Source organism: Columba livia, chromosome 6, assembly GCF_036013475.1.
Source record: "Columba livia isolate bColLiv1 breed racing homer chromosome 6, bColLiv1.pat.W.v2, whole genome shotgun sequence".
Lineage (NCBI taxonomy): Eukaryota > Metazoa > Chordata > Aves > Columbiformes > Columbidae > Columba > Columba livia.
In genome coordinates, this window is record NC_088607.1 from 21,988,130 (window position 1) to 22,012,905 (window position 24,776).

Consider the following 24,776-nt stretch of genomic DNA (forward strand, 5'->3'; position numbering starts at 1 on the left):
TCACCTCTCCCTCTGTTATTGTTTGGGGTTTTTCAGCTATGGAAAGATCTTTTGCAATGCTTTGAAATCCGATTAGAAATTAGGAAGGGCTTGGGGTTTGTTATTGTAGGGGGGTAAAACAACAAGGCTGGCTTCCCACATCCTCTCCCTCTGCATCCTCGACACATTCCATATCCATGTGGTAACGCCTTTTAACCAAAACCAGCAGGTCACGATACGCCAGCACAGTTCCCTGGTCTGAAAACACAATGTCGTTACTTTATATACCTATTGTTTCATGCATTGCCCACACACGCGTGGCCTTATCAAAGACCAAGCCAGCCACACACCCAGTTTCTATAGCCCTTGCCTTCTCCGTATCCAAGGAGATAAAATACACAAGACAAAAACAATGATATCACTCTGTGAGGATGAGGAGGACAGAGCAGGCACTCTCAAGAAACTCTGGGAAGACAAAAGTGGCTGTCTGTCATTGTCATCCCACAAATACTGTGATTCACCTCCAGAGTTCCTCCAGCTGCATGTCTGGAGGTTATTTCTCATATAAAAAACATACAAACAACATCCTCACATTTGAAAGCTCGTATATTCCATGGTTAAGAGCAGCTCATCTATCCCACTCAAACCAAGAGTTTTCACTGACATTCTTGAGGGGTGACATTAATACTTGTGTCTCACTGCAAACGGGGTATGTTGCCTTCAGGGAGCTGAACAAGCTTTTTTGGAGACAGTCCGGGTGTTGACTGCCCTTGAAGGTGGTCTCTCTCAGCGCATTCCCTGTATGGGCTCAATCAGCTCAGAGACCCAGGCCCTACTGACCTCTGTGTCCTACAAATACAAGGGAAGAAAAAGAGACAACCCTTCTCCCACAGAGGCCAGGTTTGACAAGACACAGCACAGTCTGAGCTATAAAGAGTTTTATTGTTCATTTTACGAACAGACAATACAGTCACACACACTAGCGCACGGGTCCAGAGCTTAATGCCTGGCCCAGGGTCACCAGAGAGCACAGAGTCTGAAAATCATGCTGGTCTCTGGTCAGTGTCATAAGCATTAAAATTACCCAGTTGTTCTCTCTTGCCGTAATCACTTTTCTCAAGAAAAGTTAAACACAAGGGAGAGACAGATGTGTTGTTTTAATGTTTCTCACTGCAGTGAGGAAAAGCTCTTGATGGGAAAATTACACTGAGTGATCACCCTTAGGATCTGGGTGAGAATTGTAAGTGAAATAATTGAGTAAATATACTAAGAAGACTCCGTCATTTCCTTCCCCTCATGTTGCCATAGTCACACCCAAAACAAAGCTGCTCAGCCGCTGAGCCATCACTGCTGACAAGCTGCTGCACCTTTTGATGAAATGTGACTTTGTCATCACTCTTGTCTCACTTTAAATTCATTTAGAAGAATAAAGATAATGGTAATGAAATAATAATATGGTTGTAGCTCTTTCATGGGCAAAGGTCAGCTTAGACAAGGAAGTCAGTCTTGAGATTCAAGACTTCGTGGAATGCATGGAAGGTTGTGGAATGCCTTTTTATTTTCCAAAGGCAAGTAAGTATCTCAAACTTGCATTCCAAGTAAGGGAAAATACTTCCAAAGGATGATGCAGCATTTCACCAAGTATGAATCTCCAAAAGAAACACAAGTAAACAACAAAAACCTATCTTAAATTGAGTAAAAAAAATGCATAAGCAGTGATCTTAACATATGTATCTAGTTGTACAGTTCTTGAGACAAACTGAAAATTTATTCCCCTTGCAAGATCTTTTGCAAAGGTCTAGTTATTTAACTGTATCAGTAAAATGAGAAGAAAAGAAGGTGGAGTAGTGTTGTAAGAAATTTCAGTCAAGATATCGAAAGTAGGAGAGGCAACGTAAAACTACCAATTTTAAGAAAGGTGGAAACGTATTTGAATAATTGTAGTCCCATATCTACAACAAAGGCTTTAAAGTTGGGGTTTTTTTTGAGCCTGAAGTCTATTCACATGTATATTTCTGCATTCAAAGGGCTGTATGCAAAACCACCGAGAAACATCTTCAGAGGACCTTGGACTAGGACTTAAATGAACCACTTGGACTCAGTATGTCCTGTTTTCTTTGGTAAGTGAACTAGTAAGAATTCTGTGCAAGACTGTTGCGAAGGAAAGCAAATATATTGTTTTCACTGGTGAGCAAGTTTTAAAGAAAACCTGAACAGCTCAGACAGCACTGCCTTCGAAGATTGGGCCCTACTCACAACTTCTACCAATCCTGTTGGAAAAATGTGATCAGCATCTATGTGGTAAAGTCCATAGCAGTTTGCCATGCTAGTATATACGTGCACAGCATCTTCTGCACTCTGCTGATTTGCAGCAAGCCTGGCTGAAGCGTCTGGTGACGCTGCAAAGACACAGCCCCAGTGTGACACACCAACGCTTGCCATGGCGCTGGCAGGAGCCAGCACGCTCTGCTGGCATCCCACTCCAAGCAGACACACCTCGCCACAAACCTCACTTGCTGCAGTCAGCTACTGAAAAAGGAAACAGGTGTGTGTTTAAAAAAAACAAAAGGCAAAGACAACTTAAAACTTGATGGTGTTCATGACACTTTTCCTTGGCGCAGTGGACTAGGATGTTCAGGCACTGTTAAGCAGGAAGGGTAAATGGGAGCTTGTGGTTTGGAGATGAGATACACATCTTCCTTCACACTGTTAAATTCCTCTGCTTAAATATGCAGCAGGTAAAGCCCTTTAAGTGAAAGCCCCATGCTCTGAAAAACAGCAACCACCACTCACATAGGCCACTGCAAATGGCTTCATTTTAAGAAAGGGAAAAAGGAAGGTGAGGCTTCTGTGTGAGCTTGAATGTTCCTTTTACACCAGGAAAGAAACCAACTCTTCTAGTATCAGCCATCACAAGGGGTCAGAGCTTAATTTTCAAGCAACAGTTGGTTCCTAGTGCAAGATTAAGACAAGGGTCACTGCTCAGAAAGGTTTGTAACAGGAATCTCTCCACACTCAGGTTTGCACCAAATTCTCCTGAAGTCAGTTACAGGTTGATATCAACAAATTCAGTTGTTCCACACTTACAAACTGGCAGCATCAGAATACCTATATAATGGCCAGAGCAAGGACTAGGATTAGGACTACAGTTAGGGTTTAGTAGTGGGTATGTTCCACTGCCAGAATTATTGCTGAATCCTGCACAGTCTGACCTTTGTGATGCCCCTTACTTGGATTTTAAAAAGCATGACATGGCTTAAAGTCAAAGACTAAAGTTAAGGTTGAGTTCCTCTCACCCACATTTCCTACTGAGTTGCAAGAGGCACTCTGAAACAACACAGGGCTGACCTAGATGCAAACACTCCACCCAGGGGGCAGCTGATCAAAGGAGAGCCATTGATTAGGGTTAATACTGGCAGAGCAAATGAGTTTAAGCATGAGGTGGCATCAGTTAATTAAAATAGCCTACGTTTAGTACTTGACCAGCAGTGGATATCTACCCAGTGACCCAGGCTGCACTGGGGGAGAAGTGCGGTGCTGCAGCTAGTGACAGGGCAGCTGCAGCCACAGGTTTCTTGCTGCAGTTAACTAAGCTTAGTGAGCTACGCTGAACTCCTGCCTGACATGTGTAATGCCCTATGTTTAATTCTGGGGCATTTAGCTAAATTCTGGTTAATGGCTGACCGAGGGACTTGGTCTCTAGGACCTGGTCTCCTGCTGAATTAAATAGCCCTCTCTGCAGCCTTGCAGACACAGACCAGATCTCAGCTCAACAGTGCTACAGGCAGGTGTCACTGCATGGTCCCAGCCCAACCAAAGTCCAAATGGCTCAGTCTCACATTGTGCCTTGGCCAAGCTCTGAAATACCTGAAGAATGCAGCACCACACTCTCGAGCCAAGCAACACACAGCAGCTTGGCGTGAGAGGGAACATGGACAGATCCCAGGCCAAGGTCTGGGCAGGGTGTTGCTGCACATGTGCTACTTTAGGTTCAGGTTCTTTCCAACCCAAACAGGCATGTAAGCAGTAAATTAATTGCAGAGTCAAACTGGTTTTATCTCTACTTATTTTGCTAGAAAGACTCACGTGGGATGCATGCTAGGGCCAGAATTCATGTCATTAGCCCAGTGAAAATCTGGAGCGATGCCACTGATTTTAGTGCAGTTATTGTAGATTTGTGCAGTGTAATCCTCTAAACCTAGCTCAGGCAATGCCCTCACAGAGGTCACTGATATTACTACATTTAGATGACAGAGGTAGCAGACCAATGAAGCAAGGCTGCCAAAAGGTTACAAAACCAGCCTCCTAGAGAGAGGCTGCAAGATCTGTCCACAGATAAAAATATAAAAGGTTAATGTGTTTCTCTTCCACCTTCCTCACAGCTAGACTGCTAGTAAGAGAAAAAAAAAACCAAAACAGCAAAAGAAGAACCAACAGAAAACAGTAAGAGTGAATAATTTTCCTCTCCTCTCAAGACCTTTCTTATCTATGAAAATCAATAGGCTTAGAATGGTAGCAATGATCTAGTGAGGCACACCTCTGCAGTGCCTCTGTGCCCTGCGGCAGTGTGAGCATGCAGCTGGCAGCAGACAACGCCTGGGAGCCAAGCAGCTTACCCCTGGCCAGGCACGGGCTGGCTCTCCACAGCAGCTGGCTTCTGATCTCGAGGCAGGGAGTGTGTCTCTGAAGGATCCCGAGGGCCGCGCGATTGCTGGGAGGCATGGGGCACAGCACTATCCCCAGTGCGACTGACAGAGGGACACACGCTCAGCTCCTTGGAGGATCAGGCCAGAAACGACTGCAGAGTTGGACAGGAGGAAGCAGGAACAAGAGCACGCAGATACTCCATTACTTACCTGTGGCTGAGAGGCCAGATTCATCTTGTAAGGATGTGTCTTTCCCTCCTCATTTACAAGTGGCGACCAGACTTTTGACTCCGTTCTGCAACACACAAATTTTGAAGAGTTAATCTGTTTTCATCACTGAGCATCATTATTGTTATTAAAAGATTTGAAGTTAATCAGCTGAAAACATTTCCCCAGTCTTTTGTATACAGCACTATCCAAATCAGAAACCTAGGTAGCCTTATTTTAGGCACATAACTTGGATGACTTCGTTATGCTGTGTGAGGTCCTGGGAAAAAAGATGGGATCTCAGCAGTGATTGTCCTGGCTTATTCTTTGGGAGGCCACTGGTGACAGAATGGGCTCCCAACCCAGGTAGGAGAGTTGAGAGTCACCCAACAGCAGAAGCTGGAGATACCCCTTAGATGCAGATCCTTTAATTAAGGGCGACAGTTCAAATCACTTTATTTCAGCTTTTATGGGTGGCCGGGAAGAGGAACAATTCTTGCCTGTATTGACTATACAGAGAACATTTTGTTCTTGAAGTTGGGCTGCCTTGGATAAGCTAGAAATATTTTTTTTAGTTTGGGTCTCTGGAATTTTCTTCTTATACAGCGGTATCCATGTTGAACAAACAGATACTTTTGGGAATTACAAAAAAATGCATTCAAGTCTGCAATAGGACTAAGAACTGAGATGACATAATGTGTCAGAGAAAGTCAGCATGACCCTTGCTGGTCTGCGGCCTGACCCAATTACTCACAACAGCCTGAAACAAAGTCAAGATCTGTGACAAAAACCAACTGCTTTTACTATCATCATCATTCTGGAGTTTTGCTATGTCCCAAAGAACAACAGACAAACAAGTGGTGAGGGAGAAATAGAGTGCTTAGATCTGCTTGAGATGCTCTGTGGAAGACGTGTGCTACCTACATTTCTCAGCAGTACAGAAAAGTATTTAGCATCTCCGATGGACTGAACAATGCCACTTCCCCAAAAATTTTTAATAGAAGGGAATGAGCGGCTGCAGTATTGCTGAATGAAAACTCTTGTTCAATGCTAAACATTGCATCAGGCAGCAACCAGATGGCTTATAAACTCTTAGGAAGAGTTTTGAAAACCATGTCCTGTTTTGAGAGGAGCCCTTTGTAGAATCTGCAACTGCAGATAGATGTACTTCCTAGATATTAGTAGGTCCAGGGCCAGCTAGTATTTAAGTACTTAGTTGGCAAAACAGGAATGCTTCCATTGAGAATTAACTGGGTAACTGGAGACTTTAAACAGAAGAGGCTTATAAAACTGACAAGGATGGAGAAACAGGGTGTAGAGCTACCCACGATACATTCAATCTGGTCTGCACCATTACTCTAAAAGCCCTCCAGTGTTAGGGTATTTTTTAAATAGTTCAAACTTAACTGCAATGCACGTGTGTATTTCAAACATTTGCTGCATAAATAGTATTTTAATACTTCCATCCAGAGGGTAGCTCAGTGGGAGGAGATGGAGGCAGCATTCTCACTCAGGTAAGAGGAGAAATTTTATTGACCTGCTATTGCATCTGTTACACCCTGAACTTCACAGGGAAGAAACCCTGAGTGAAGTCTGCTGTGCTGCATCTCCTTTCACAGGAAAGTACAAAGACAAAGGTCACACCAGATATCATCCTTTACAGCAAACCTTTGCCTCCAGGCTATTGCATCCTGCAGGCCCAGCTGCAGTGCTGATACTCAACAACCTGTGTCACCCAGATCCTGGCAGCTGGCAAGCTGGTGTACACACAGACTAACAAATATGAACGTAACAGCTGTGTGGGATCAGATCTATGCCGATCTGATTATCATCCTGTGTCAACATCTGCCAGTACTGGATGGACAACATAGCTCCCAGGCAAGTATGAAACAACCATTCCCTCCTTGCTTCTGGCAACCCATGCTTTAAGGTGCCTGGGGGAACAGTGATTTTACCCAGATTACAGCTACCAAGCCTGACAAAGTCACAGCTGTCTCTATGACGGCTGTATTTTGCACTTGAATACTGTGTTTGCAGATGGGAGCATCCCACTGACCAATGCAAAGCCTTACTTCTTGAAAGTGTTTGGAGATCACACATGACCAAGTTTGACTACCTCTGGAAAAACAGGGGACACAGCAAAGCATATGGAAATTAAACACCCTGCCAGCCAGGCTGTAAGCAAGTAGACCGGCTGGAGATGAAAGAGCAGTTCAGAGAGCATGAAACACTTCACCTGATTTCCAGCATGAAGCATCCCCGTACCAGTGCTCACTAGCAGTGATCTGAGTACTTTTGAGGCAGCATTTTCTTTTGCAGCAGTTTAATATCATCAGATTTCAGAAGCACCAAAAGGTCTCATTCAGACTGAAAATTTAAGCTTAGAGCACATCAATACATGAATACAGCACTGAAACCTACCCCCAGAACGTTGGGCCCTTGCTTTCATACCAGTGCCCCCTTACTCAGTGCATTTGAGGTGACACAGCACCTTGGTTTCCAGCGTAGGGGAGGCAGCTATGGCCAACTAGCTATGGCGGCCAGTGGGGTATTCTGACCAGATTTTTCTCCCTTATTTATTAGCAAGGCAAAAAGCACAAGTTTGTTTCTCAGCCTGCTGCCATTCTGATCTGTCACAGGATATAAATGGAAGCAACAAGGTCGCTCCAGGCTTTACTTTCAATCCAGTTTAAAAGTTATCCAAACACAAAGGTTAAATAGCCCACATGGTTGTCCCTCTAAGGCTGGGAGGATAAAGCTTCCCTTTGTCCTCACAACAGCTGCAGCAGAGCCTGTCAGCCACCCTCAACAGCCCATTTATGGCCCCAGCAAAGCCACAAAAAGGAGATGGCTTTGCTCTCCCTGGCTGTGCCTAGCAGGGCTTCCAAGGCACGTGCCTGGTCCCACCGCACCACCTGTGGAGCCCCCAGACTGCATGTCATCAGGAGGACCCCTGTGGTGCCTGCTCTCTGCAAGGGTGTCCTGGCTCTGCTCCCAGCATCACTGCCTGCACTTTTACTCAAGCAGGGCAGGAGAAAGAAAAAGAGCATCTAAATGTTCACCTTACGTCTCACTGCTGGCCCAGAACTTCTCTTCTGAAAGACTGGGAAGAGGGGGCACAAGGCACAGACAATTGGGTGGATTGATTTCACTCATCATGCTTGTATCTTATCGATATGTTTTCATAACTCATTTACATGAAGCAAGGAACAGGCGCCAAAGCAGATAGCTCAAACCCACCTTGACCACTGTGCCTCCAGTTCACAGCAGGCTCCTATGGGTAGAACACTAGTGACTTTCTGGAGGATTTTTTCCAAATTTGTGGGGAAGACCCCAGCCACAAAGCTACCTCCATGCTGCCCTCAGCGAGGCTGTGCCCCTGCCATGGAGCTCAGCCACACTGGCAGGGCTGCCAGACCTGCCTCTCCATGGGTGGTGGGGCTGGATGTCCAGCAGTCTGATGGGGAATCGCATCGTGTCTTGGGTGAAAGCCAGCAGGCTGCAGCATCCCCATAGGATCCCACAGACTCCTGCTTAAATTGATTAATATTTATTTTAGAACATGGTTTCTAATGCACATTCTTTCAAATGACACTCCAGCAGAGAGCAATGCTCAAACAGTGCAAGAAGAGAAGACAAAACCATGACACTCTAACAAGCCTGGGAACAAGTGCCAGGCAAATCAGCGGCAGGCACATGGATATACAAACTTCGTCATGCTTGCAGTTTACATTTCTAATGCTGTTTCCTTACTACAAGAGAGAGAACAACCAATACAGTGAGCCATGAATCTGCTGTTTCATCCAGGCAGAAACCAAGACCCAAGATTAGAAATAATTTCTCTGATGCTAATTTGGATGGGGAGGTACTGGTCCAGAAGGGGAGGAAGGAAAGTGCATGCAAGTCAAGGCAGGAATCTGGAGAGGTATTTACAAAATACAACATTTCTCAAGAAGTTTGGCTTGAACATGGTATAATATAAACATTACAATAGTCTAGATTTTGCTATCAACTCTTTGTATACAGAGCTGACTCGTAGCTTCAAGGGAAAGCTCAGAGCTGGAAAATGAGGGTCTAATTCTGTGTGCCAGGAACCATGTAAATAAGTTCCATAGAGAAAAAAAGGAATATTTACATTCCCATTTCAAACGCTGGGATGGACATGACTAAGATATCAAAGTAGAAACTAAATCCATAAAGACAGAGAAGTTCCTCGTGCAACACAAAGTTTGCCAGCTGAAAAACAAAGGAAAGATGTAAAGAATTCCGCTTTCAACCTTCCCCAAATTTTGGGCAGGCATTTAAAAAATGTTTAGAGACTAACTTCAAGAGTTTCAGGCTACCAGAAAGGTACCTTTTAATCAGCCTTTTAACTACATCAGCTGTGAAGGACATGCACTTGGATTTAAACATGAGTAATCATTATTAATGGACATATTCACTTCGGCAAGCAAAACCATACTTGGGCTGCATGCAGCCTATTGCCAATTCAAACAGTAATGAAAGTCACAACTTCCTTGAGAAAAGAGGCCCCAAATTCACCTCTTCACACATGGCCCTCTGCTCCTTGTGTTTCAGGCATGTCCTCACACAACCACTAAAACCAAAAGGGCAACTCCAACTATGCAGAAGCAACTGAAGTTTATCACAAGCAGTTTCATTCTGGAGTCACAGAGGATAGAACACACCTGACTGCTCCACTCATGCTGTTCTTCCACCAGCCAGCTACTTTTGCCTCACCAAAGAGGCTGTAAAAGCAAGGCAAATGCCAGGCTTGACTTGCCAAAATGACTTTGAACATGCCAATCATTAGTAAAAGCTGCCGGCACACACCCAGGAAAGGCCGTGCGCTGTGCAGAGGGCAGGCAATCTGCGTGTCCTTATATAGCTGCAGGCAGCACATCAGGCTTTTCCCAGGGCCAAAGGAATTATTAGTAAGATGACAGAGCTGGAAAACTCTTATTGGCAGGGAAGCAAAAAGCAAACCTAAATGAGTCAATGGATTCCACTGACTTCCTAGAACACAAATTCGAGCCTATTGTGGCTTTGTGCAATTAGTCCCCACGGCTGAGAACTGGGAGCACATGGAGCAAGCAAGAGTGCAGCTGAACCTACCAAGTAAAATGCAGGTTAACATCATGCATGCTTTCTCTCCCCTTCCTTATAAGCGTCTACACATGATCCCTTCTGACAATGCGTTTTACACATGCTGGCAGCAGATCTGACTTCTCTGACCCTGGCACTTTTCAAAGAACAAATACATAGCTTCATTCCTTGGTGACATTTTTAGCAGAGTAGCAGACCGTTTGCAAACAAACAAAAAGTGCCTTAATATATTACATGGTGGCAGCGTGGCAGAAAAGCAGCTTGAAATTTGAAGAAAAGGACAGCAGGAGCAGAACAAGAGATTACATGTTTGTCACCTCTTTCACAAATATTCTTCTCTTATTACCACCCACAACCTGCCTCCAGACATAGAGGGAAGGGCAGGCTCACTGTAGGAATATTTTTCTGTTTGTTTGTTGTTTTGTGTGTTTTTCTAAAAAAACAAACACACACACACACACACACACACACACAACCCCCCCAAAAAAAACATAAATACTTTACTTTTGAGTTGTTCAGGGCTGCATATGAGCACAGCTCTACCACCCACTTGGTGACTACAACCACACAAAGAGCCATTTGTTTTAGAAATAATTTTCACCTGTGCTGCAATGAGCATTTGTCTGCTTTTGCACATACAATACAACAAGTATTTGTTTGCTTTCGTATATGTACAGCTACACAGAGCTGTGTGCACATTCATCATGAGCATTACCAGTGACACTGGTGATGCCTGGATCTTTTGGCTATCAGGTGAATATTGAATATGTCTCTCTTGAGCCTTCTCTTCTTTTCAGTTTCTTTCTCAGAGTCTCTTTCCCAAAATACACCAAGTTTCCAAAGGAAGTTGATTACTTTCTCCAGCCTGTTGGGCATGTCTTGCTGCTTACTCCCATTAAAGGAAAATCAGATGCTTGGAAAGGGTGCAGCCTGCTAGATTGTCAGTGCTAGAATGTACACACCCTAATTCAAGGGGGGGAAAACAAACAAACAAAAAAAAAAGAGCAGCTCTTCTCAGTGACTCAAGATCCCAAACTTCCTTTTTCCTGTGGATGGAAGAGACTCAAAACTCTGCCTGTGAAATTTCTCTGTTTAGCAGCCAGGTGGTATTGAGCTGACTGACGTATGTGGTCTGCCGATGGTCAGTCTTTCTGCACATGCCATACAAACCCACCGTGCTGAGCTTGATTCTACACCGCTGAAGGCAATAATGGAACCTTTACTTTGATTTCTTGAGCACTACATTTCTAAAATCACTCCCTAGCCTGAAACTAAAAGCAAAATGAGTGAATAAGCAGAAGCTCAGACGAGAGCAGTGAGTTGAACGCTGTGTTCAGCAGGAGTTCGGTGTATACGCCAACACTGTTCAACACCCACTTTTAAGGCAAAAAACAGACCATTCCACCTTGGTTCATGCACCAAACAGCAAAGCACCTGGCAGTGCCACCTAGAAAAGCATCTTCAGAGAAAGCAATTTGTGGCTGGTTTTAAATACCAGGAAATTAACAGATTTGCACCTTTGGGTGAAAAAACAGACAAGGCATGTTTTCTTCAGCTAGTAATTTGATCCATTTTTAACAGTGGCATGTGTTAGACTAGATTTCCTGCCTACAATCTGATCTGAAATATTTTTGGACTGTTACCATCATTAAGGAAAATACCGAAACAGGAAACATTGGAATGCTGTTGATACTCACAATCAAGTACAAACAGCATTTCCTTTACCAGAAGCATTTAAGTCCTTTCCATTCTCTACATTTACACTTCTCTAAAATAATTAGTACAGACAAACTTGAAGACATTTTAACTGCTCAGCTGCCACTAAAAGAGGGGTGCACAGATGCAAACCACACACATACAAAGTTTGCTTGAGTCCACAGAAAAGCACAGAATGACAAGTATAGTGCAGTACTTTCCTAAAACACTCTGAGCTTCTAGCTACTTGCAGCTTAAGGGCTTTCTTCAGCAGAGATACTGCCATGGTATACCACAGCCTTTATAGATTTGTCTTCCATGAATTCATCCAGTCTCCACTTGAACCCTTAATGTCCCCTAGAATCCACTAAAATGGATTTTACATAGAGAAATGGTTAGTAATATCAAACCCTAAAGTGGATAAATAGTTAGATCACTGCTTTTCACTTGTAGTCTTGACACGTTGGAACATTTTGTCAGCAGTACTCATCGATCAGTACAGCAGAAGCATCCAACACACACTCATGCTACTTCCTTGAAAGGGGGCCCTGAAAGAGCTGGGTTGCACTAACTCGGAGCCCCTGCGTGGTTTCACACAGCACATTCAGCTAGAAAATCTCTCCCTAGGCAGCTTCCACATCCAAGGCCACTGAAACATGCATGGGGTAGCTATAAAGTTAATGACTTTGTAATTAACATTAGCAAACACATTTTACAGACTCAATGATCTGTAAGAGTGAGCTTGCCTGCAGGCTGAAAGAGCCCTTGCCACCCCTCCTCTCTCCCAGACAGGACCACATGGTGCTGGTTCGCTAAGTCAAGCAGTCAGGTTTTTTGCAAAGGAAAAGGATCACTCCTTTGCAGGAGGATTACAGGCTGACAAGTTAAAGGCCAGTGTGAGAAACTCTGGGGCTAACAGGCTGCTGCAATGCTCACCACCCATTCACACTGCGTGCACTGTGCTTCATTCTTCCCTCTGTGAATTCCCTCAATTAATTGTCAGGCTTTTTTTGGCCAAGTCCTATCACTTCTTCCCAAACTGGGAAATGCCTGCTGAACTCCTGGCATTATCCAAGCTACAGTAAAATATTTCTGTTTTTTTTTACAGAAAAGCCCTGGACAACTGAACTACTGTTTCACTGAAGGCATGCTTGTGCACTGCTTCTGAAAGCACTTCCCCTGCATCTGCCGTGAAGCTGATGCACGATCACTTTGAGGGAAGGAAAAACTCACTCCAGAGCAACTAGAAATGCCATGATGCATCTACCATCTGACTCCAAGAAGCGCTAGTACCCATGGCTGCAATTCAAACTAAGAGGAAGGCTAAACCCCCAGGCACCCCAAAAGATTAGGCTACAGTACTTTTAAGAAGCAATGGGTGAATGCAAAGCAGACCCCTGCCTTCCCAGGCTGCATTTTTTCCTCTGTACAAAGATTGCCCAAGAATAAAGCATGGGTGGGGAAAGGAATGAAGCTGTCCACTGCTCTGCAGCTTGAGACTGTGGGAAGACTGAAGCCAGCCCATGGTCTACACTGATGACAGAGACTGTGGCTCAGCTGTTGCCTTCCTTTATTTTTTCAGGACTCACAAGAGATTAACGCCTGACAGGCACTTTGAAGCAGCCTGGGTCATCAGTGTTCAGCACTCTCAGTGCTGTTTGATCAAGAGGCTCCAAAACATACAACCTTTCTGAGTCTGTGAATGGCAAAAACTAGGCAATTAATAGCTTGTACGACACACAACCATATATTTTAACTGCTAAACTAATGCAACAGGAAGAAAGGTCATCTCTGGTTGTACCTCCTCTGTTATTAGTAAGTTTTCATGAGACTTGTCTGATTTCTTGCTGTCAGGAACCACAGAATAGGCTGACAGCCTCTGACACAAATTATCAGCCAATTTCTCACTGGGAAAGTTGTTTTCATTAGGTCAAAGTGCAGCAAATGCAAGCAGCATTAGGATTAAAGGATGAAATGCAGTTCCCTCTTGCAATCCAGTGCCCGGCCAGACAAAGCACTAATAAGTCAAATTAAACAAGCCAGCCAGAGAGGCCTGCTGTCAAACCAAAACACAGCTACTGCCCACCCCGCATCCCTCCCTCTCCCCATCTCCAGTCTCACTCAGCCACGTACCTGCTGACCGTCAGAGTTAGTTCATCTGCGCAACCCTTGATCTTGTTCTGGGCCTCAAGGTGCGTCATATTATCTGTGTTCACTCCATCGATGGCCGTGATCTGGTCTCCTATACATAAGTTGGCTATTGCAGCTTTGCTACCTGGAGTCACCTAAGAGAAAACAGAATGAATGGAATTTCCAGGGAGCAGCATTTCATAGCAACATTTGAAAAACAGCTGGAGCATTTAGGACATCCCTGCTGGTACATGGAAGCAAGGAGGTGAAAACTAATGAAAGCAAATTCTTAGCAGAACGCTACCTGGATCTGGAACTCTTGGATACTCTCAGAGTCAGGGGCAGAATTCTGTTTTGGCACCCACAGAGAGAAGCTTAGGGGAAACAAGAGGTAAATAACGGAAATAGTATTTTCACTCAAGACAATTGGTTTCATGGTGGAGAGAAAGAACATACAGATAGAAACTCTGTTCTTTGCTGGACAGAGAAGTGGTGTCCCAAACAGAAGGTGCTGAGGACAGCCAAGAAGCCCGAGCCTCTAAAACAGAGGTGACATAAAGGGTATGAGAGTCATTGCAATACTGTTAATGCCAATCACAAACACCTTTGTCTGCCTCACGATCTCATTCACTTCCTTCCTTGGAAGACAGGTTTGGGCTCGAGATTTTTGATTGGTTCTTTAGTTTTAATCTGTTTTAGCGCAGGAACAGGGGCAACAGCCTCAGAAAGATCAATCCCAAAGCAGCACTTGATCTAACAAGCAGACTGGGAGGGAGACAGGCATCAGAAACTTCATCTTTAAATCACAATCTGATCATACTTCCTGAAAAAGTGGAAGGATCACCCCCAGCCTGACCATAAGCTCACCCTGATACATTCTGCCATATACATCTCTCTTTCCTCTCCATGCCTGGTGCTTTGCTTCCCAGATATGCTGCTGCACAGCTAAGGAGGTGTTGCACTCTGAGAGATGACTGGTGGGAAAGAGCTTGGGGTAATCTCACCAAGATCCCAGACAGAAGACACTACACAGCAATACCACCAGTATGATACCCCTAGTGAAAAAAAAAAGAAGGTCCCAACTAAAACTTGGCATTTTCAAGCTAAATGTCTCATTCATTTTCCCCCTACTGCTGAAGAGGTCCCTGCTTGACAACAGAGACTTCTTTGGGCCAAAATTATTGCCTGGGTGGAGGGTGAAGAATGTCACATTTGCTTGTGGCTTTGTAAACACTCCGTAAGATTTTGTGCAGCTGTAATGACTTTGTGGAAGGAGCATAATGATTACTGTGGGCTTTCATCAATTATTTAATAGGCAGAGGAAGTGAGAAGGGTGGACTGCTCCCAGATGCAAGTATAGATTAAAACATGCCTTGCAGCTGGGACACACCTCATTTATGACTGTTGCAACTGGCATTCATTCTACACATTCATGTTAGGTTTCAGCATGCTGGAAAGCAGCTGAGCAAATGCAGCAGAGCTGTCAGACATAAACAAACATTGTTCACAAGATTGAGAGAGTCCTCCTAATGTGGGATTGGATGGCAAATCATTCCCCCTGGGAAAACACTCACCTCCTAGAGGTGTCACATGTTAGCTGCAACCAGTGCTTTCCCTGGGCCAAAAACAAGGCTGTTCAGCACATCTCCTCACAGCTGTAGTGGGATATTGTCCTCAACCAGAAGGAAGACAACAAGATGCTTTGCTTTTTTCACCCCTCTACTTGGACAGTATTTCACAGAAAAGGAAAGGACACAGATGTGTATCACAGATGTCCCAGTTGGCCAAGGTATTCAACATTAACCCAAAGATCTTCAGATGAGTCAACCAAACAGTGTCTGTTTACCTGCTCACCGCTTTAATGCTGTGAGCAGACTACAAACTGACAGAGGAAGTGATAATGAAAAGACCAGATAAGCCACCAGATGGATATAGGAAATCTGCTTTAAATGTGAAGATCGTCACCTCCCAAGCTGCAGCCTGCAGCTGACTGGTGGTCTACAAGACCACCAAGTGCAGCCTACTGCTGCTCTACTGGATCCATTGCCTTGAGAGAGTACTTTCATGTAAACCTGGTGACAGGGACAGCTAACAGCCATTAAGAAATCTTGAGCACTGGAGGTGGACCACAGTCCCACCAGATTTGGGAGCGGCTGCTTCAGAAACCCTGAGGCAGATGAAGACATCATTACACTGGCCGGAGGCCACAGGAGACGTATTGTGGGTCCTCTCCTGGTCACTGGGCCTTAACCACATCACTTGGTTTCTCACAGCCTTTATTTCCTCTGCTGCCAAAGGAGGGAGAGGGTCACATCACTCACCCCTGTGAGGAGCACCGAGCTCAGCACACTGTTAGTGTGAATCATTTTTGATCAAACAAGACTGCCAATGGGTCAGGAATAATGGTGGATTAACACCGTGGCTGGAACGCTGCTGGAGGCTTGGGCATACAGCTTGCATTTAAAGACTGGTAATCAACACAACATGTGGCAAGCTGCTAGAAATGACCCTGTACCACAGGGAGCAGCTGAGCCAGAGCAGCCAGCAACACTGAATTACTGAAGCCTGATGAAGAAACCCCAAGAGCCACCAGGATGACCGAGCGGCATTCACTGTGACAGCCCAGTGCTTGCCAGCGCTTGCAGTGTCACATTACTCTTCCATGTCCATTTCAGAGGAATTTGAAATTTGAACGCTCTTCTCCATCAGATAAGAGCCACTAGTAGCACAAGGGTGATTACATCCACCCAGGTACCATATAAACCTCTCCCCTAAGGGGAAGCCACAAGGATGTACAGTAATGAAAACGATTAGTGAATCTGCCAAAAGGAAACATGTTTTAAAATCCAGTTTCTTCAGTTCTGGAAATAACTTGCTGTGAAATGCAGCCTTCCACAAACCACTCCCCTGCAACATTCAGCTCGTATTCCTGCCAGGATTGCTCATAGCAAACATGCCTGCACAAGGGCACAATACTGCAGGGAATTCACCCCCCCGCCCCCCCCATCCTTTTAGGATGATTAATAGCTACTAATAATGTTCCCTTCCCCCCTCGCAGTAAGGTCTGAGCTTATCTCAGTGCTGTCAATGCTGCTTTGAGATTTGCTCTCACCTACCAGTTGAGTCAGGAAAGCAAAAAGCATTTCTGTTTTTAAGTGAGGAGCAGAGACCTGCCACTGGGAAGCCCTTTTCCTGCTTTTATTTTAGTCAGATCCCTCCCTGGTTCATGAGGAGCAGCCAGGGCAGGCATGTGGCTGGAGGGGGCAGTCAGAAGCACCCAGAGCACTGACAGACACCAGCCAGCTTACACACCCAATGAACAAAAGCTTTTGGGCTCACAAGCATCCAGTAAACGTTGCACTGCCTGAAACTGCTTCAGTCCTGCTGTCCCCTCAGATGACTTAAAGCTTTGCACCAGCCTCTCTCCTTTCCCTTGCCCAAGCACGGAGCAGACACCTGCAGGGACTGAGGGGTTGGCAGGCAGCACTTTGCACAAGCAGGTGACCCAATAATGAGCAGATCAGCTGCACTGCTGTATGGGAAGGTGAGGAGGGCTGAAGGATGCTGTGAGGAACAAAACCTGCAAACACAGCTTTTCATCTCATGGGAGGGCATTGGCCTCTTGTCTCCTTCAAAAGAGCTCCCTGACTGGCTTGGGATTCCCTACTCGTGTTGTGATGCTGCCCGTGTCCCCTTTGCCAGAGGTTGCTCAAGTCCCCACGAGCCTCCCTGCTCCAGGGACACTATCATCAGGTGAATAAAGCTCTGTACACCTTGTAACACCATGCCCAAGGGCTTCCTTTGGAAAGGAGCCATGCCCTACCTTGTGGTTATTGCTCCCAGGCAGTTGCGTAACAGTTTGTCATTAGGTTATTTCACTGTGGAACAGACAATGCTGGGACAGGCTGAGCAGCACTGCTTCATGCTTTATCCAAAATAGGTCCCAGAGCTCACCATAATGTGCCTATGGCAATGCTCTGTTTGGCTGGTGTCTCTGTGTAATAGATCTGGGCTACAACAGAAATAATTTAGATACTTATAACCAGACACATCAAATTAGGTCCCTGATACCAGCTCAGACACATTTGCCAGCACATGGAAGAAACAAATAAATCCCATAATCTGTGGTCTTGATCTTACATTCTTTACTCATGCAAAGCTCAGCATAGTAGATAATGGTTTAGACCAGTTACAGGCTTGGACCCCTATTTTTAAACAGGTCCTGCAGATTAAGGATTAGCACGGATAGAAGAAATAAAACATACATTATTCACTTATACTACGAAGTGAAGCTTTGTGTGCACATGCACATGGGTACACATACACACACATATATATATATATATGTATATAAATAAAGCTCTACAGTCATGAAAAGGGTAGAAAAATTATCTGCCTGCCTCCCTCACCTTCCCTGCACACACACTTTGGGCTCCACCTTGCCAACACCACCAGGACTTCGCAAAGTTCAGGTTTCTGATCCTGATGGTTTGTCTGCTGTTGTCCCCTTGCACTGGCAGTTGTGCAGCAAACAAAGGACTCTTCTATGACACATCACATCTTCAGCTAGTCTTCGGGCAAGTGTGTGCACGATAGAAATGAAAATACTTTCATTTAGCAGAGAGAATGAGACATATTTGGCTGCTTACCCAGCTCCCAGGCCCTCTTTGTAAAACTTCTGTCTGTCCCAGAGCTAGCCAAAGACAAACACATTTTACATTTGATGCAACTGCCTAACAGTTTTACAGTCCCTGGACAGGGATATATGGTGCCTTTTTTCCTTTTGCAGGTGAGGATCAGAGAGGCAGCAATGGATATATTCAGGGAAGCTGCTGCCCACAGCAAGTGAGAAGGAGAAAGGGTGGGCAGTATTTCTGTGACAAGCAGATAATGCAGCTCCATGTGAGTCAAGACAGATGGGCAGGTCTGAAGTTCATTCAATTTCTTCTGGGCTTCTCCCCACCTCCATTCAGACACACTACTTGCTCACTCCCTCAGCCCTTCACAGGTTCTCACAGACCCTACAGCCTCCAGCACCACCCATCACTCCACACCTAGACACATCACAAGGAGCGATGAAAAGATAAGAAACCAGAAAATTAACATCACCCAAGAAAAAGAGGAAAACCCATTGCTGGACAGAACAGACATGCAGCAACATACTTCTAAGGCCACCAGTGACAACTAGACATCTCTGACATTCAGATTTATCCTCCCCGCCCACACACACCGCTGTTTTACCATGAGTAATGTCCTCAGCGCTGGAGTATTATGCTAAGCAGCCACAGTTTCTCCCAGCAAAAGCATGCAGCTGGGTCAGCAGAGATCAGAGGCGATGAGAAAATTCAGGCAAGCACGTTCCCCACCCCTTCTCTTTAGGGGAGGGGGAACGACAGCCTGGTGCTTTGCAAGCAGCTCCACGAGGCTTTCTTCTCAAGCTGCTACTTCTCTCTGTACTGTCACAGGCCAACACGGCTCCAGCGCAGAGCTCCCCAGCTGCCTGGTGCTGGCCCAGGCCACACCGTCACCAGGAGAGAGGCCGGGGGACATGCCTCGGGCTGGGGAAACCCTGAGCATCAGCCACCCCGGCAGGGCTGTGGCTCCCACTGCACAAGCCCCTCTGGCAGCCCAGCTCACCGTCTCCATCACCTCCTGCCTGCTGCTGACGGCCAGGATGACTGTTAACACAGAAAAGGCGTTAGACACAGTGCACAGAGGGCTGACCTCAGGAAGGCGGTGTAAAAAGACACAGGTGAGATGATATGCTCAGATGCACAATCGATGGTCAAGGAGTCACTCAGCCCCACAGCTTGCTTCACAATATGCCCCACATTAAACAAAACCAAAAAACATATATAAACATATATATAAGGAGATTTCTTACAAGATTTCAAAAACATTACACAGAGCTGTTCATCAGCTGAGCCTTTCCTGATGGTTTATTTCATCCTCTAAATAAAACATGTCCTGTAATCAGCAACCATCTAAGACAGCGTCACTGTCCAGAACAACATCAATTGTTTATGCAGTTAAGGCTTCCTTTCATTTCTTTGTTTATACTGAAAAAAAATAAAAATCCATTTGCTGCAGTTATTTTGATGTTGCACCATTCAAAACCAAAGCATTTTTACAAGCCTGAGTACATCTCTTGATAGACAAAGTGATTTTTGAGGGTGAAACGTACCAGGCAGCTTGCAACCACACATAATTTGGCACCTGGGAACAAGTAGATTAGGGAAGAAAAAGGACTTCCTTTCTCACAAGAAGTCCAACATTTACTGTTGTCAATTTAAGTTCTGGGGCTTAAAGCTCTCACATAGGATTGAGGCTGGTACATCCCATTCCATCACTGAGCTGTCTTCAGGTTATTCGGAGAACTCCTCAAGAAAAAGGTAGGCCAGATGTAGCCCACCAAATGATGCTGGACTGAAAGAAGAGGGACAGAGGAAACAGTACTCCAAAGTTTGGTGGCATCAAGCAGCCACATAACCTGTGGCAAATTGGTCTGAAAAGGCAAACAGCAGAAAGTGCAAATCTGGCTCATAGGAGAAGTACAGGTACTGCTCCTGAAAGTAACTCTGGCAGAAGGTGTTTGATTCTAATTCTTTTAAATGTTTTTCTAAAGATAAAACTGCCCTCCAGACTCAAGAAACAGGGCTGGAAAAAGATCAAGCCTGTCCCATGCCCCAAAGTGCTCTGTCTTTACTGCAAGAAAACTCTGCTGCTTTCCACTTACTACAACTACGGACAATTTCTTCTCATCCACACCCAAGCAGTCAGGGAGATCAGCAAAGTCCTTTTATCTCTTCAGCAAACATTTGCATCTTTGAAGCAGAGGCTGGTCCAGCCCCAGAAGCTGCCCAAGAAGCTGCCAGGGTTCACGCTAACTTTGAAGTCTGTAGAGACATCTCTAGGGATGTGAACCCGGGCTCTCCATGCCCCACATGCTCAGACAGACAAGACTCCTCCCAGCAGCAAAGGCACAAGGTATCATACCACACTCTAAACATCAACCTAGCTACTTCTGGAGGGCCAGGAGTTCTTGGCAGGTGACCCTAATGACCAGCATCCCACAGGCACTGATCAGATGTCTGGTACAGAGCAGCTCTGCCAGGCACCCCCGGCAGCACCGTACAGCATGGCTGGCACTGCTGCAGCCCCCACCAGCCTGGCAGACAGGAGCGACAGCACAGGAAACATAAAGCCACATTCACCTTCCTATAAACCCCAGCAGCTTTCCCAGTTGGCTCCTTCTGCCAAGCCAGCCCCAGAACAAAGGCCAAACGTAACACTGGCATATTTGCAGTTACCAGCACGAAATCTGAGGCCAGGCAGCAGAGGAATCACAGCCACAGGTGTGTGCAGCGGGGACCAGCCATGGCTCTCTGGCCTGAGGAGCAGAGCCAGCCCAACCCTAAACCCTGTCACACCCACTGCACTCCGTGTGTCTCTCGGCAGAGGGGGAGGCATTCAAGCTCACCTCTGGGCACAGAGGCCTCCCTGTCCAGCCCTGGCTCTCCCTGTGGCTCAGACCATCCTTGCAGGTTCATTTCTTTCTTTCCTCCTGGGGGAAGATGCTGCAGCCCAACACAGCTGAGCCCTGGCATGCTCCCAAGGGAGGATGGTCTCCATACTCATCCTGCTGAATCCCTCAGACCCCACAAGAGAGGCCCATTAGCAAGACAGCCTGTACCACTGGGACTTTCTCCCACTGGTGGCTCTGGGACACCTTTGCTTGCCTGCTTCCTAATGGGGCAACCAGCCGCAAGTGTGGGTAAGACATCAGCCAGCACCAAAGTCAAACCCAAGGCCTTTTCACACCACAGCATTCAGTCCCATGCCTGATCTTGGACTATCAAGCCCCACTTTATCAATAAAACAAGTTTTAATTTAATAACTGGCTCAAGGGGTCATGCTTAAAAACAAAAAACAACCGACACCCCAAACATAATAAACACCTGATTATGTTCCAATTCTGTACTTGCTATAAATCCTGAGCTTTTAAAATACCATGCATAGATAAAACACACTAAACAGAGATGAATTCATGTTACTGTGGTCAATATCAGCAACCACCACAATGTTGAGATTTCATCTTTTTAATATATTTGCAGAACTCAACTGTCTGGAAACCACTTTTAATGGGGAAAATTCTTGGTTTCATAACAAAATGTAGCTATAGAAGTGCACCAGCTTTGGACTGTTTAAACAGACTTTGCCAGACACCCCTCCTTAATGGAGCTGGGGGCTCCTGACATGACAAAATGTAGACCAAATTCCCCTCTGCCTGTATTTTGGGTCAGATGTTCAAGATGAACGCATCACTGGCACAAACCACAAAAACAATCTCAAGAACAAGGTTTACTGGACAGTTCCATGTATATATTCAACTGGGAACAGAAACCCCCAATGTTTATGAAAATGAAATGCAAACAGGAAAAAGCTCCTGTTACCTGAGGGATGGAAAGGGATGGGGTCTATCAACAGCACTGCTAAAACACTCCATCAGGGTGTCTTCTTGTGCAACCAGTCTCACAGTGACTTGACTGGGGACTACCCCATGCGCAGGGCAGGTCCACGGACACTATTATCCTGCAGTGCGTCCATCCACAGCTCAGAAAGGACTTGGGAAAAGCTCTACCTCATTGACTCACTGTGTAATATCATCCAAAGGGTGATAAAGACAAAGGTCTTTCCTACTCCTTTATGGCAATCCAGCAGGCTTTGGTCTAGGGTTCATCACACAGATCAACACGAGCTTTTTTTATGAACAAAGACTGTAATAAAGTGTCCACCATAACCCTACATTTTTAAAACGAAACAGAAATGAGAAAAACGTATGAAGCATCCTTCCAGAACAGACAGGGGATTCCACAATGAAGTCTCACGTGCAGCACTTGTGGCATCCCCGTGCCTGGTTCTCACTGGGAAGACTGGGCCAACACAAACAAGAAACCAGAAGCATTTGCACAAGAAGATGTTTGTGACGTATTTGAGCCCAAAGCATTTTTGAACACAGACTTCCAGTGGAAAGGCGGTAGGGAAGTGACAAAAGACAAGAGCAGCTGTGGAAATATGATAATCTTTCATCTGCTGCTCTCCTAAGAAACAACTGGCCATTGGTGACATGCAGCCACTGCCAGACAGAAGCTCTTGGCCAGGTTGCTCTGTTGGCTCCCACATTCATGGCATTGGTGCTCATCATCTTTCTTGGACCTGGGACTGCAGCACCAAACTCCAGTGACTCCCCTGGGGAACGAGCTGCCTCCCACCAGCAAGACTGGAATAAACTCTCCTTACGTCAGAGAGGAGCTTCAGAAGCCAAAAGACACCAGAAGGGAGCTGAAGTACAGTGATGACCAAGACAAGCTCAAGAGCTCACCAATGAGGACAACACTGCCAGAAGCCAAATCTGAACTCCAGGCAGGCAACACAGGTTGAATTCAGGCTCCTTGGTTCAAAGAGACCTGCAAGACACCCAGTTCAGGCCCATGACTGGATGGATGTCTGTCTCCTGGCATCCCACCACACCAGTACACACCTGGAGTAGCAGCTTGTCCCCATCAGTGCATCAACAGGATGAGAAGCCCTGGATGAAGCAGAGCCAGGCTCCACTGGCCACACAGGAGGGGACTTGTCCCCATGTGGCATAGACGAATTGTCATGTTCCTAGCTGGCGGGACGATGCTGCTCTGTGGTGCAATCAAGGACACCAGCCTGGCCCAGGGTGGGCAGCCCTGTGCACCGCTGCTAACAGCTCCCCACGGGCACATGTGCCACAGACCTACAGCCTACATGCTGCAGCACAGAGCAAACACATAACAGTGCTGGGGAGGGACAGCTGCATCCTCCCCCACTCCCAGGGCAATGTTCTCATCACAGGCTACAGCCTCCCCACCCTGCCATTCCCCTCAGGCAGCGCCCTCATCTCACACCTTGCTGGGACCCCATAACCCTTGGCAGATGCCAGTCCCACAGCCAGAGATCACCCCATCCAGTGAAGAGAGCAGGGCTGCATGCCCTGAAAGCTCTCTGGCCAGAGCACAAGGACCAAATGGAGTAAGTAAGAAGAAACATTAAGTTATAGCCCCATAAAGTCATCGCACAAGGAGGATCGGACCCTTGGCCAAAACCAGACCAGATCTTTTTTTACATGGTGAAAGGGGGACTCACTGTGAGCTTTGTTCCTGAGCCAAGGGGACAAACCCAGGAGCCTTAGGAGCAAACCACAGGAAAGATTAATGGCTTGAAGTCTTGGAGGGGAAATTAAAAATGTCAGAGGGGCCACAGGAGAAACCTGTGATAAGAGCTGCCAATTGTCAGCATTTACGTCACCACCACCAGAGAGGCTATTTATTACATTTTAGTCTCCAGGGTCACAATTTCTCATGATGTGGTTATTTTTGCTGCTTTGCTGATCTATGTCCCCTGGTATGTGCCCACAAGCACTGAGAGAGACGACCAAGGAGAAGACGCAGGAGCAGCAAAGTAGGACTTCAGACATCTGCCTGAGAGCCTTTCACTGGAAGGAAATGACAACAATTACCATAACAATGAAGTAAATATCACTTCCCCTAAGCTAAAGCTGCTTTCATGTCCAAAAAATGCTTTAGAAGAATGAGGCATTATTACTGTAATTGAAAGAGATTACACAGAAAACTAATAACTTTCCCCCCCTCTGTGGGTTTGACAGCACTAGCCCACTCTGCCATTCTGGAGCCAGCAGCCTCCTCTGTGGCACCTGGGGTGCTGCAGGCAGCGGGACCCCCTGGCAGGTGGTAATTTAGAAAAATCACAGGTTTCACCATCCTGTATTTTGAGGGCAGTACACAGAAATTTTAGTCCTTGTACACCCCACTTCCAGCCACCCTTCCTCACCCGGGGCGCACGGGGACTTCAAAGCCACGCAGAGCTGGTGGCAGAGCCCAGGGCTGCCAGCAGCTCATGGGATGCCTGTGGTTTGCAGAGGGATTGCTGGAAATCAGAGCAATTCCTTCTCCCCGGGGGAAGGCC

At 46.0% G+C, this 24,776-nt stretch overlaps 1 protein-coding gene across 5 annotated transcripts in view; it reads right to left on the reverse strand.

Moving 5' to 3' along the window:
• The window catches only part of PDLIM1 (PDZ and LIM domain 1), a 41,645-nt gene that overhangs the window by 15,414 nt on the left and 1,455 nt on the right, over positions 1 to 24,776 (reverse strand). For all 5 annotated transcript variants that reach the window (XM_065068502.1, XM_065068500.1, XM_065068501.1 and 2 more), the window contains exons 2-3: positions 13,767 to 13,918; positions 4,836 to 4,920 (exon numbers count right to left, since the gene is read on the reverse strand). In XM_065068502.1, the coding sequence (XP_064924574.1) occupies positions 4,836 to 4,920; positions 13,767 to 13,834 (153 nt within the window). In that variant the 5' untranslated portion in view covers positions 13,835 to 13,918. The remainder of the gene's footprint in view (positions 1 to 4,835; positions 4,921 to 13,766; positions 13,919 to 24,776) is intronic.